Genomic DNA, 14,943 nt, shown 5'->3' on the forward strand with positions numbered 1-14,943 from the left:
GGCAGAGCGGTGGGACTAGCTAAGTTGCTCTTGCACAAAGCCAATATAGACACGATGGGCCGTATGGCCGTCTTCTGTGTTGCACCATTCAACAATTGCGTGATTCCATCTATTTTCCTCCTTTCTTTTATTCCCCTATCTCCTATCTTGCCACCTTTCCCTTCTTGCTACTTGCCCTCTCACCTTCTTTCCCCCTTCCATTTCTCTTCCTGCTCCCGTTGCTTGTTCCATCTTACAACACATCCCCTTTCTTCCCATGCTACTAGGATCAAATGTAGCATCTCCACTGCTGCACTGGTTGAGATCATATACCAGGATTAAACCTGTGATCATTCTGATCTGTATGACTCAGTACTGCATCATGCAGGACATCTACCTATTTAGGAGCTTAACATTTTTCAAAATCATTTTCCATAGGACACAACTTTGGGGCATTAATATTCCAACATTGCCTGTTGTCACACTTGTTGAAGGGATGTCATATAAAAGGTCCAAAGCAAGCAAATCACAAATGACATTCACTTCATCCCTGCATGGATAATCCACTCTTAATAATTAGCTTTGCTGTATCAAAAATGGAAATTATTGTGGTGAATTTTGAATTAATAAAACCTGGTGAGAACATAATTGCATGGTATTTGTGTTGGAACTTTACAGTAATTGCATTGCCTATGCTATGATTCAATAAAATTCTGCCGATCTTTGAAGTGTTTAATTTTTTGCTATTGCCTACTGGACACAACATTTTTTTCAATTTTTTTTGTGCCAGCATTATGATTTACTTAAATTCTCAATCATGAAAATGATTTGTGTTCTGCAGAGAAGGCCATTGAGCAAAGACTTGCAAAAATTGACCACACTGCTGTACACCCTCACCTGCTGGATATGAAGATTGGCCAGGGAAAATATGAATCTGGATTCTTTCCCAAACTGCAGTCAGATGTACTTTCCTCTTCACCAGCTAGTAACAAGTGAGTAACTCTGGTGTCTCCTAGTGTACATGGGCTGCTCAGTTACATTGTCCTGCTCTTCTATCTACAGTGCACCCTCCTCTGATTCAGTTCAATTAGACAGAAACCTATCATGAAGCAATACAAGCATGTAACATTTTTAAAAATGTGTTCTTTTATGGCTGCACATTACAATTGTGACAGAAATCACTATTGAATTGTATTGATTGGTGGAGCAAGCTCGAAGAGTCGAAGAGCCTACTCCTGCTCCTATTTCTTATGTTCTATAAGACCCTAAAGTGATCAATATACCTTTGTGCCCATTGCTGATTGATAATCTACCTAGTTTTGTTTTTCACCATTCCTATATCATAATTGATATACGAAATATTGCATTAGCCTTACAGTTGATTGACTCAAATTTCATCTCCATGAAACAACATTCAGAACTGAACAGATAAGTAGCATATCAATTGAACATAGGAAAGACAGGCATAAACATGCAATGGAAGAATACTCAGGATGTATGAAAACAGTCAATTCTGATTCACTAGTCAGCAAAACCTACTGTGAAAGGATAAACTAAGTGTATGGAAGGACGAATGAGGTAGGCGGACCCTATGGCTTTCCTGATCTTTGCTGATCTTTATTGACCTTTATGGTCAAAGCAAGAGATCAATGAAATCACTTGCATATTTTATGTAATCACGTTTTGGCTGCCATTTTGGTTGGTCTTCTGCAGCCAATTGTACAATAATTTACAACTTATTACATAGAAAACATGTAAAAACATTACTAATTTATTTAATTTATCCAGATAATTGCCTTATGTGACTGGAAATGCACCAGCTAAATTTTTCAGGTGCTTGGGGTTTGTCTTTGGCTCTAAAGCCATTGCCTGGTCCAAGTGCTGTGTCCCAGCCAGAAGACAGGAAGGAAAATGTATATATGTCAACCTGGCTACTTTATAAAATTATTATTTTTATTTTATAAATGGTCAAGGCTTTACCCTGACTAGCCATGACTCATACCGGAGGAATTTCTAACCTTCAGAAATCAGCAGGGCCCTCATTATCTTTAAAGATGTGCAAGTGCCCTCTGTGACTGCCAACAATCAAATTCCAAAGAAATGCACCAAATCCATTTACATTTCTGAGGCAGAGCTCTGGCCAATGGAGACAGTATGTCTGCAAAGGACAAAAGGGACCCTGGCACCTCTTTTATACACCTCAACATTTCAGACCTGGAAAAATACATCCTTTGTCCAACGCCCAGGAGAAGAAGTGGGAGGTATGTCACATGACCTCCCCCAAGGTGCTAGATCCTAATAATATTGCCGTGTGGAACTGAACCCAGACAGTCTACCATTTTACCATCAAACAGGTAGCAGCAGCAAGAACTCTGTCCAGGCAAATTGCCTGGCCCTCACCTACACTGTGAACCACTAGAACATTGGAACTGCTGTATCTGTACCTTCAAGGCTAATTCATCTCGACATGCCTTCTCCCATCATGAAAATCCTCACATCTGGAGAGTCGGATCACCCTGCAAAAGTTTCAGCCTGCTAACCTCTGAAGGAATATACCACTGAACTTGATTCTGGAGTCTGGACTCACGTGAAACTGTAACTTGTAATTTTATCGTGGTCTTGCCCTGTACCCCTTTCTTTCTTGTGTGTAAAAGGGGCGGATGTTGGGAACCCCCTTATTGCGTTTTGTGTCTGTGTTTTACTTTACCTCAAGTTTGCTGTGGGATTATTAATAGAGGATTGGATCATCCCAAACTGAAGGGTTGGGGAAAACATGCCACCACTTATAAAGGGGGAAATCAGAAATCAAAAACATCTTTCTGTTTACGGATGGGTGGACAGAAGAGAAATCAAGGCTGTTTAAATTAATCCCCCTCCTGTCTGTAACAGCTGCTTTCCAGCAGCTGTCGTGTGGCCTTGAGGTACGCCACACAATGTTCGCTATTTTGTTTTTTGAAACAATGTCATCAGAGTCCAAGAGCAGTCATCCTATTGAAGTGGCTTTTTTTGGATTATTATACAGTGGGGGATATGGCAGTAATCGGGAAAGTAAATATGCAATTGCTTATCCCATAGTACTGTTATAATGTGTTTACTCTCTTTAAGGTGGGTAAAGCGGAGTGCCCCAGCTCAGTGGAGACGAAAGGACAGGCAAAAGCAACACACAGAACACCTGCACCTGGATAATGATCAAAGGGAGGTCAGTAATTTCATTTGCAGTAATTTATTTAGATTTTCTGACAATAATTGCCATTTTTAAAAGAAAAATTTAATGATTCAGACTTTATTGCCATGTAGCATGTACCTACTGCACTATTCAATAAAGGAGGTTGATTGATGAGCTTCTGATTGCTTGTGGTATTTTCAGAAATATTAAATGATGGGGCATAAAATGAGCAGAAGCAGTCTATCCTTGCTTGGACTTTAAAGGGATTCAGTTTGCTTCATATGCTATTTTTAGTATACTAGTTAATTTGCTTGCAAGGGTTTTCACCCTTGTTCCCCTTCTGTGTTGGCTGTATTCAAAGTAAATTTGTGCATTCCATTACCTTGAGAATAATGAAACATTATGCTCCCATTGAAGAGGCTTACAAGACACTTACAATGTAGAAATATTGAGTGGGCAATTTTGTTCTAATTCAATCGTACATGCAAACTTTAAAAAGCCCACTAAATCATTAAATTAGTGAAACAGTTCAGAGAACTGAATATAGTGAGGAACTCTAATTAATTAATAAGAATATTAATTCAGCACAGACATTTACAATATGGTAAAGTAATAAAGGTTTGCAGGAAGATGCAATCATTTTGTATAAGTAACATTCCATTTTACTGTTACTTGGAGAGCCATCTTGAAAAGGATTTTAGAGAAAATACTGTACAGGTTTAAAATCTTACCTTGTGTTGGTGTGGAATTTTAACTCACTTAAAACCCATTCCCTTGGACAAAGTAAAAATTGGGCCCTTAGTCATAAAATCATAGAACAGTTATTGTACATTATGAGGCCATTCGATCATCAAATCTGTGCTGACTTTCTGCAAGAGCAATTTAGCTAGACCCATAATCCAGCCCTCTCCCTGTCACCCTGCATTTTTTTCCCTTCAGGTACTTATCCAATTTTCTTTTGAAAGCCACAATTGAATTTGCCTCATATCATCCTTTCAGGTAGTCCATTTCAGATCCCTTAATTAGAGGTATCATCTTCCCAACAGATTGAAGTGTAGGTACAGAGACTTACCTTTTCTATCATTTGGGGCTAGTGGATTGTTGAATGGTGGGATAACAAGACTAGAAATGTGCAAATGGTTACCTTTTTTGGGCTTGATTGTGTTCAAATGGCAGTACAAGAACACCCCTAGGGTGCAGTAATTGAAAGTACTATATGTTTAAATGTCTAACTATTGCAAACAGCAGCCAGTGTACAGTTTTTGTTTTGAAAATTCTTTATCTGATTTCAGTTTTACTTTTTCTTATTATGTAACTTTTTCTGTTTTTGTTGCTTTCTGTGATGATTTCCTTTCATGCTCTTTTTCTATCTGTTTGTCTTTATAAGGTTGAACATTTGTCTGTGTTGCTTTATTTCTTTTCCTTTTGATACTTTGGTTGTTTGTCTGTCTCACCGTATCTCGATCGCATGATTCCTGTCTCGTCAGTATGTGGATTGTCTGATGCCTGAACTGGAGATCGTATTGTATTTCAACTTGGACAGGCATAACCAGACTACTAGGACCTCTGTAAAATCTGTGTCTGAGTTTTATTTGGTACGTTATAGGGGCTCACCTGCTGCTCAGTCAAGTAGCACCTTTATGAATGTTCCTGGTCATTTCACACACCCTGTGCAACCTTCAGAACTTTAGCAAATCCATTAGTTATAATGTTTGCAATGTTGAGATGTGACTGCTTTTTTGTTTGTATGTTTTGGTTATTAAAGGCACTCTTACATTATACATAAAACTTGAAAGAGAGATAAAAGAACCTTTGGAGGCCATTTTTGAGCATTTTTATTGCAATTTGCTTCTGCTGTTCTGTAGATCCATTAGAGGATGACCTAGACAGAGGTTGATGGAGGCAATGGTGACAATATAAATGATTTAAAAAAACTTGTTCCCAATGCCCCTGTAAAATAAAAAAATTCTATTAGCCTCCAAATATTATAGTGGACTTGGGAAGCAATGCTGAGGTCTTTCCATGTGTCAAAATGCTTGCCAGTATGTGAAACAATGGGGCAGCCATGATGGACCAACTGGTCTTTTCTTGCCAGTCATTTTCATATGTTTGTATGTGAGCATGAGCATTCTGACACAATAAACTGAGTGCATTTACAGGGCAAAAGGAGGACATATTTCATGGATGGCAGGTTCTAAAATGTATGGAATTAAAAAGTGGGTCTGCATGTAGGTAACAAAACATGCATATGACATTAGGGCTACTGCTCATGGGGAACGTAAGTGCCCCATAGACTTGTTGGGTCAAACGGCCTGATTCTGTGTTCTAATTTCTAGTAATTGTATGAAGTTCAGTGTTGAGGATGTGGTGGCAATGAGAGAACTGTGTCTCTGCAGTCAACAAAATGCTGTAATAGCCTCAAGATGAGGAATAGTGCTGCTGAGAAATGGAATCGTTTGTTCTGTTGGTTGAGAAGGCATGGTAGATACAGCAGGGCCACTGAGTGGCATGGGGGGATGGAGGAGACATGGGGAATGGCAGGGGTCGTGAAGGGGTGTGAGGGGTGGGGGCATCTGACAACTCATAGCATTGATTAAACTGCCTTGTCAAACATTCCTTTACATAACAATCTACGAGACATTTATACTTAGGTGTCCTCTTTTCCTGAACAGAATCCATGTCTGGTTGTCAGAGCTGAAAGGGCAGAACTTGGAAAACAGTGTGCCTCCAGTTTTCAGGGGAGGTGTGAAGCAGTCCTTTGCTCTGATAAAATTGAAGAATTGCATGTGTTTGTTTCATTTCAGAGGACCTTTGACTTGGCATGTTTCATACAGCAAACATATAGTAAATTATCAGCAATACCTAGCAACTAAATTGAATCTATGGGCTGGGTTTTCACTATCAAAGAAGGCAGACCCGTCTCTATATAAATGCCACCCCCCCCCCGCCCCCCCCGCCCCCCCCGGCCATGCACTATTTTCTCTCTGGGGCGGCAGAGGCGGATTGAATTGAGACCTGCTGATGCGGGAAGCAGTTTGGATATAGCCAATGGAAGTGGGCGAGTGTGAGGTGGACTGGTTAGAAGGCCTGTCTCAGTTTTCTGGAGCTTCATTATTAAAGGCTGTTAGGCTCTCTTGCCCTCACCCCTCACAGTCCTTCATGCCCCCACCACTCCCCATGCTTCCTTCATCCCCCCATGCCACTCAATGGCCCTGCTGTATCTACCATGCCCACTCAACCAATAGAACAAATGAGCCATACAATAATAATGGCAAGTCTTGAAAGGCACTTACAAAACCAAAAAATATCCTTTGGAAAAAAAACTGCAGATCTTCTGTATCAACAGAAGCAGATCACCAAATGGCCTTGTTAGGAATGTTTGGCTGAGCTCCAAGAATGGCTAATGGATTAGCTCAGCAGGGATCTGTTTTCACAGGCTGAAGTGGAGTGTTTGCTTTGATTGATTGACATCTTTATGATATAATAAGTTATTCTTTCTTTGATCTGTTTTTTTCAATGCCTGGATGTTTATTTTCATGAGATTGAGGTGTGAAGTGATGTAAAGCCTCTGTTATTGATACTATAATGGCACTGTCTGATTGACACTTCTATAAGGTTATAAGAGCAGCAGTTTTTTTCAAAGGATATTTTTGAGGTTTTTTAAGTGCATTGGAAGACTTGCCATTGTTATTATGGCTCATCGTTTCTATAATGCATACTGTATGAGTGGGCATGGAGGATGGAGAAGGCATGCAGGTGGCATGGAAGACAATGGAGGGCGCATGGGGTGCAAGGCGAGGGCATGGGTAAGGCCTTTTAAATATACCCTTCAAAAAATTCCTGAATCCAGAGTATGGCTCACAACTCCTCTGAGGGATTGCCGCCTGACTCCATGAAAATTGCAGAGGAGGTGGGGGGCTGGTGGGGTGTGAGATGCCTAAACCTGCAATGCAACTGGCCAAATCAAGAGTGCAGGGTGTGGGCTTGTTAGCCGCATCCTTATCCTGGACCAGTGAAAATTGCCGGTGCTGGGAATGGGGATGGGAATGCTGGAATTGGGTCCCGCCCACTACTTTTAAAGGCCTCCAGAGTTAGCCTGTCTGCACAAAAATCCAGCCCTATGTCTGAAAAATCAATTAAGTTGACCAAAATTGAGTTCCATTGAGTTGAATTTTTAGTATTTCGCAACTTGCAGTTAAGCTTCCAAAGCAAAGAAAGAAATGGATTTTCAAACTAGAATGTCCTGTAGGGTCTGTATAATTACATTCTTGATTTGGAGCTAAAGAAGTTAACCTGGAGTTAGGAATGGGGGTCGGGAAAGAGTTTTTGTTCCATTTCTTGTGAAGATATTTAAACAGATGCATGAATTTGACTGTTAAAAAGGCAACCAGTAAATGACACCAGGAAGGTTCCAGACTTTTGGTTCCTTTCTTAAGTGGTTGCTCTTTATGTGTGAGGCAGAACAGTAGAGTTAATGGAGATGATTATGGAAGGTATCATAACCAAGCTGCACCCTTGGAACTTTCCTCAAGTAACTGGATAATGATCAGGAGTGGGAAGTATGTCTGTTTTATCTTATTTTTCCTAACCTACATTCACACATTGTCCACCCCAGGAGCACTGAAGCCAGTTACAGCACCCTAACTGGCACCCTGATCAGCTAACTCAATGCAGGCCATTAATTAAAAACAAAATTATTAGTAGATTTTACAAGTCACTTTCTCTGGTTGTTAAGTTTAGTTGGAGAGTGGGAGAAGTACCTAAATTGACCCCAAAAGTTTATGACAAATTATAACTGTCAAATGTTTACATATGTGTTGGATTGCTCACCTTGATGCTGAGTTTATGTTAAAAAAGACCATAAAATACTTAACCTTAAGACCAATGCAATAATTTTCCTAACAGAATTAATAATGAATTTATTTTTTATAAAATGCTTCCAGGATTGTTTATGGTGTCATTGAAAATATTTACCTATGTGATACTGAGCCTAGTACTGATCTGAGATGAAGTAAATAGCATGGGAGGAAGCTTGTATGGAGCACAACCACTGGCGTAAATTGAATGGCTTGATTCAGTGCCATAATCAAGGCATGTAAAATTCTTAAACTGTATGAACAGCGGGCATGGTTAACTTGAACTAATTCTCTGAATTTTTAACAGTTAGATTATTTTTTAAATAATGAATGAAATAGAACAGCAGCAAATCCATATATCCATATACTTCAGCACCAAAGCTATCCTATTGGACAGCACTGCAGTTAGTGCAAAGAAAACCATAGCAACAAGCTAACAAGAGTTTTCAGGCTTTTTAACCTAAGGAACTTTCAATGCAGAGTTAAGTTCCTTAGCTGTATAGTGTAAAATCTTCCAATTCCTGAACTGGTTCTCCTTGACTTTAAGTAAGTTTGCTTATTTGTGCTGTGTTACAGGCGTAATCTTTTTTTTTAATGCTGTGGTGCTCTAAACCCTTTGGAAACCCGTGGAAACTTATTTCATATCAGACCCCTGCTGTCAAAGGGAGGAGAAACTATCATTACTTACTAATGGATCTAAAGCTAGGCCCAAGCGATTAAATGGAGTTTCTTGAATTAATTTTGTTTTTTTTAAAGAAATTTCAGATCTCTTTGTTTTAGAATTTAGGATCTGATGGATAGGATTTATATTTCCAGCAGTTTGACAAAATGCAAAAACCCACTCCACACAAACGTGTCAAGAGAGCCCAGTCATTTTTACATATACAGCTGCCCATAGCTGAAAATATTTGTTCTTCCCTATGTATGTTGTCAATACATGTGTTCTAAAGGCTTTTTGGGGAAATGGGTCAATATGTACAATAGCACACTTGAAATTACAACATGGGCAGAATTTTCTGCCTGCTGGGCGGGCGGACCCGACCGAATCTCCGGCGGGCAGGGAGCCGATCCCCGCTGGAGAAGCGGGCCCCGCCGCCATTTTATGTGGGAGGGCCAATTAAGGCCTGCCCAGCGTGACGTCCGCCGGGAAGCGCTATGTGCTCCCTGTGCAGGCGGGGGGTATTCCCCAAAATCGAGAGTGTGCTCTTTTGTGCATACGCACGAAAGAGCGCACATCTCCCTGAGGCTAAGTGCTGCCTCAGGGAGATTGCTGACACTTTTATAAACATTAAAAATAGAAAAAAAAAATCCTTAACATGTCCCTCTCATGTGACAATGTCACATGAGATGGGACATGTTCATGAATTACACTAAAATTTTATTAAACTGTTTAAAACCATACATGAAACCTCATCCCGCTGGTGGATGAGGTTTCATGTTTTCTCTATTGCCCGCCGGGGCCACTGGCCTGCCCGCCAACCTTAAGGTTGGATGGGCAGGTCCTTTAATTGTTTTAATGATCCTGTCATTGGCCTCATTTGGCCATTGACAGGTCGGCGGGCGCACAGCTGATTTTGCTGTGCCCCCGCCTTCCTCAAAATTTAAATGGGGTGGAATGACATTGGGGGTTCCCCCCGACATCATCCCGCGTCATTTTACAAGTCGGCGAGCAGGCTCCGCCCCCTGCTCGCCGATGGCAAAATTCAGCCCCATATGTGGGAGAGTTCAACTGCAATATTGAAGGTTATAGCAAAATTAGTTCTGGTATTTCTCTTCAGTGGGAGGTTAAAATTCCTTGTCGCTATATCTGAAGCTTTTTTCTGAATGCCATTCTTGTACACATTCAGGGTAGGATTTTCAGGTTGTCGGGCGGACGGGCCCAGGAGTGGCCGTGAAACGGCCCACTGCCTGCATCGGCCCCCAACTGCGATTTCATGCTGGCTGGCCAATTAATGACCAGCCAGCGTAAAAGGTACGCTGAGAATCTCAGTGCTGCTGGGATGGGGGCAGGAGGAGTCCGAGCGCAAAAGTCTGTGTATGCGCGGGGGATGTGCAGTGAAAGCACCCTGAAGGCAGGGATCTGCCTCAGGGAGCTGAAGACTTTTAAAATCCAAAATAAAGCTTTTGAAAATTGGAAAAAAATGTCCCTACCTAGGACTCTCACATGAACATAAACATAATAAAAATTTTGTCAAAACATTTAAAAAAAAATTAATGTTGGAAGCCTCATCCTGCCCGTGGATGAAGCTTCCTAAAAAACCCAAAGGCCGCCTGGCTGATTCGCCCGCCCGCTAACCATAAGGTTGAATGGGCAGCGATAAATGGCAGTTAATTGAAACTTTAATGGCTTTAATAGACCTCTTAATTGTTGGTGGGCGCACTGCCAACTCGTGTGCGTGCCCGCCGACTGAAATATTGTACGAATGCTCGATGATGTTGGGATGCTCACCCGACGTCATCATGTGCTATTTTACGCCTGATCAGATCAGGCGCGTGTCCGCCCGCCCGGGGGACATAAAATCCTGCCCTTGTTGTTGTTAATTGACTTGAACATAATATGCTCATATAAAATTTCAGTTTATAATGTAAAGTATTTGCATTCTGGTTTTAAAACATAGTTTTTCGCTAGTTTGTTATCCTTATCTACTCATCAATCATTTAAAAAAAATTTAAGCCTCCCTCTCCCAACATAGAAATCCCCTCAAACCTATTTGTACATGATGACCTGTTGAAGTTGAATGCACGTTGTTTTGTACATGCACTTTCTGATAACTAAAAACAATATTTGTTCTTCTGTTTCTCCAATTGAAGAAATACATACAAGAAGCTCGGAATCTTGGAACGGGCATGCGTCAGCCTAAGTTGTCCAACCTGTCTCCATCAGTAATTGCACATACCAACTGGAAATTTGTTGAGGGCCTGTTGAAGGAATGTCGTAATAAGGTACTTTTGTTCTATGTAGTTTTTCCCCATCCCTTCCTGAAAACACTGCCTGTGGCTGGGGGTATTGTGCCACACCCACTAGCAGCCTTTTGGGAGCTCTCCAAAGTTCCTATTTTTATGTCTAAGTCTATACTTTGATTGTTATATTAGTTGAACATGTTGGTTACTCCAGCCAAGCTCAACCTTGTCTAAGCTTGCTGGCATCTTTCAGCAGCTGCCACTGGAAACAGGAAAGAAAAGGTGGCTGGCTTTTTTGTGTCCTTCCCGTTCCTCAATCCAGAAACATTCAGGCCAATTGTTTCCAAAACTCGAACTGTTTACCTTGATGCAATCGGCTAACTAAGCACAGGCCAGAAACCAAACCTGGGATCATCCTTGTCAGCATAATTTTATACTATACCAGGTGGTGCACCTGCTCACAAAGCTAATAAGAAGCTCTCATTTTTTTTCTAAAAGGCCAATATTATAATTCTGAGTCATTGTTTATTTTTGGATGTGCTTATGAATCCACAAATGTATTTTTTGCAGACTAAGCGCATGTTGGTAGAGAAAATGGGGCGAGAAGCAGTGGAACTGGGTCACGGTGAGGTGACTATCACAGGAGTGGAAGAGAATACACTGATTGCCAGTCTCTGTGATTTGTTAGAAAGAATATGGAGTCATGGCCTACAGGTCAAACAGGTAAGTAACCAAGGTACATCTGAGGGATTTATGGAATCATAAAATGATTAGAGCACCTTTGGGCCGCTGTATCCGTGCTGGCTCTCTGTAACAGCTGCTCAGCTACCATTCCCTGCCTTTTCCCCATAGCCCTGCAGATTTTTTCTCTTCAGACATTTATCCAATTTCCTTTAGAAAGCCACAGTTGAATCTGCCTCCATCACACTCTCAGACAGTGCATCCTAGATCCTAACCACAAAATAAGGCCCTTCTTCATGTTGCCTCTGGTTCATTTGCCAATCACCTTAAATTGGTGTACTCTGGTTCTTGACCTTATCATTAATGGGAACAGTTTCTCCCTATCTACTCTATCTACACAATTTGAAAACATCCATCAACCTTCTTTTGTACAAAGAGAACAGCCCCAGCTTCACCAATCTATCCATATAACAGAAGTCTCTCATCCTGGGCATTAATCTTGTGAATCTTTTCTGCACCCTCTCCAATACCTTCACATCCTACCTAAAATGTGGTGCCCAGAATTGGACACACTACTTAAGTTGAGGCTGAAGTAGTGTTTTATAAAGGTTCACCTTAACCTCCTTACTTTCTACTCTATTCCTCTACTTTTAAAACCCAGGACCCTGTATACTTTTTAACTGCTTTGTCAACCTTCCCTGCCATCTTCAACGATTTGTCCTCCAGTTCAAAAAAAAACATTCACCACCACTCTCTGTAACCTGTCACTTAGCCTTGTATCCATGTAGCTGGTGGCCCTTTAATTTCATGGGCTTCACTTTGCCCCAAGCCTATTATGTGGCATGTATTAAATGCCTTTTGTAAATCCATGTAGACCACATCAACTGCATACCCTCATCAACTCTTTCTGTGACCTCATCAAAAAGCTCAACCAAGTTGAGCACAATTTGCCTCCAATAAATCCATGCTGACTTTCCATTATTAGCCCATATTTGTCCAAGAGACTTAACTTTTCTTCCAGATTATCATTTCTGAAAGCTTTCCTTCCATTGAGATTAAACTTATTGGCCTGTAGTTGCTGGGGTTATCCTTACACCCTTTTTTTGAGCAAGGGTGTAACAACATTTGCAATTCTCCAATCCTTTGACACCACCCAGGTTTCTATGGAGAATTGGGAGATTATGGCCAGTGTCTCTCCAATTTCCACCCTTAGTTCTGTCAGTATCTTTGGATACATCTGTCCATTCCTGGTGGTACCAGCTTAAGTATAGTCAGCCTTTCTTATGCCCCTCTTTATCAGTTGTTAGCCATTGAATTATCTCTTCTTTCATTGTGACTTTGGCAGCGTCTTCTTCTTTGCAAAAGACAGATGCGAAGTGGCGATTTAGTACCTCAGCCATGCCCCAGCCTCCATGCATAAACCCCGTTTTTGGTCCCTAATTGGCCTTACTCTTCCTTTAATCGCCACTTTTATTATTTATATGCCTATAAAAGATTTTTGGATTCCTTTTTTATGTTGGCTGCCAGTCTCTGCTCATACTCTCTCTTTGTTGCTCTTATTTCTTTTTTTGTTTCCCCTCTGAACTTTCTATATTCAGGCTGGTTCTCACTTATATTATCCACCTGACATCTGTCATACACATCCTTTTCTTGCTTCACCTTACTCTCTATATCTTTCGTCATCTAGAGGGTTCTGGCTTTGTCCGTCCTACCTTTGCCCCTTGTGGAAATGTATCTCAACTGTACCTAAACTATCTCCTTTTTAATGGCAGCTGCCTATTGTTAAATTATAGTTTTGCCTGCCAGTCTTTGATGGCAATTTACCAGGACCAGATCCTTTTTCACCCCATTGTGATTGACTCTTCCCCCAGTTAACTATTTTAACTCTAGATTGCTCTTTGTCACTTTACACAGTGAACCTAAACCTTATAATACTGTTTCCATACCGACACTTGATCCACTTGTCCCACCTCATTCCCAAAACCAGACCAGCATTGTCTCCTTCCTCATTGGACTGGAAACATGTAGAAAATTCTCTTGAATGCACTTTAGAAACTATTCCCTCTCTCTGTCATTTACCTTTTATAAATATTTAATTTTGTTATGATCCCCACAGAGACCAATGGCTTTTTAAAAAAAAAAGAAATTCAAACTTCCAGTTGATAGCTGAAAGGATGACACGACAAGATTTCACATTTGTGACTTCTATTGTAGCAACCAGACTAAAAGTATTTTTAACTAAACTGCTTTTGTCAGCAACTTATCCTTTAAACAACAGAACAGAACTTTTCCTTTTTGAACACAACCAGATAAACTTTACTCTGTCCCTTTAGCAGCTATTCAAGTTTCCTGGACCCAGTCTAAAGTGATTCTTAGCTCTTGAGGGTTTATTTCTGTTCCTTTCATTTCCCATTCTGGTAGGTTTTAGCCCAAGAACTATCTTTCATGGTGAGGTTTTTTTCCTGGCAGTTCTCCCTCTGGCGCAAGCTAGGCGAATCCTTCAGTCATTTCAAATCCTCATGAATTTGGTTCACAAAATCACAGAATCTTTACAGTGCAGAAGGAGGCCATCGAGTCTGCATTGGCTCTCTGAAAGAGCATTCTACCTAATCCCACTCCCCTGCCTCATCCCTGTAACCTTGCACATTCTTTTCAGATAGCAATCCAATTCCCTTTTGAATACCTCGATTGAACCTGCCTCCACCACCCTTTCAGGAAGTTTGTTCCAGACTCCAACCACCCTTTGGGTGAAAATTTTTTTCCTCACATCACTTCTACTCCTTTTGCCCATTATTTTGAATCTGTGCCCTCTAGTTCTTGATGTACTCTTGAGCGGGAACAGTTTCTCACTATTTACCCTGTCCATACCCCTCAGGATCATGAATACCTCTACCAAGTCTCCTCTCAGCCTACTTTTCTCCAAAGAAAACAGACCCAACCTCTCCTCATAGCTACAGTTGTTTATCCCTGGAATCATTCTTGTGAATCTCCTCTGTACTCTCTCAAGTGCCTTCACATCCTTCCTGAAGTATGGTGCCAAGAACTAGACGCAGTACTCCAGATGAGGCATAACCAGCATCTTAGACAAGTTTAACATGACACCCTTACTCTTGGACTCAATGCTCCTATTAATAGAGCCTAGAATACCATATGCTTTATTAACTGCTCTCTCAATATGCCCTGCCACCTACAATGACTTACGTACTTATACATCAAGCTCCCTTTGTTCCTGCACCTCCTTTAGAGTTTCTCCCTTCACTTTATACTGTCTCTGCATATTCTTCCTGCCAAAATTAATCGCCTCAGACTTTTCTGCATTGAACTTCATCTGCCATTTGTCTGCCCAATCTACCAATATGT

The 14,943-nt window shown here is 40.9% G+C and overlaps 1 protein-coding gene across 5 annotated transcripts in view; it reads left to right on the top strand.

Moving 5' to 3' along the window:
- Positions 1–14,943, top strand: part of dennd5a (DENN/MADD domain containing 5A) — a 367,813-nt gene that overhangs the window by 216,103 nt on the left and 136,767 nt on the right. For 3 of the 5 annotated variants that reach the window (XM_078549185.1, XM_078549186.1, XM_078549188.1), the window contains 5 exons: positions 821–971; positions 3,085–3,178; positions 4,633–4,740; positions 10,813–10,944; positions 11,473–11,625. In XM_078549185.1, coding sequence (XP_078405311.1) covers positions 821–971; positions 3,085–3,178; positions 4,633–4,740; positions 10,813–10,944; positions 11,473–11,625 — 638 coding nt within the window. The remainder of the gene's footprint in view (positions 1–820; positions 972–3,084; positions 3,179–4,632; positions 4,741–10,812; positions 10,945–11,472; positions 11,626–14,943) is intronic. The other 2 variants (XM_078549187.1, XM_078549189.1) reach the window with 1 other exon arrangement.

This window comes from Cetorhinus maximus, chromosome 9 (assembly GCF_964194155.1).
Source record: "Cetorhinus maximus chromosome 9, sCetMax3.hap1.1, whole genome shotgun sequence".
Classification (NCBI taxonomy): Eukaryota; Metazoa; Chordata; class Chondrichthyes; order Lamniformes; family Cetorhinidae; genus Cetorhinus; species Cetorhinus maximus.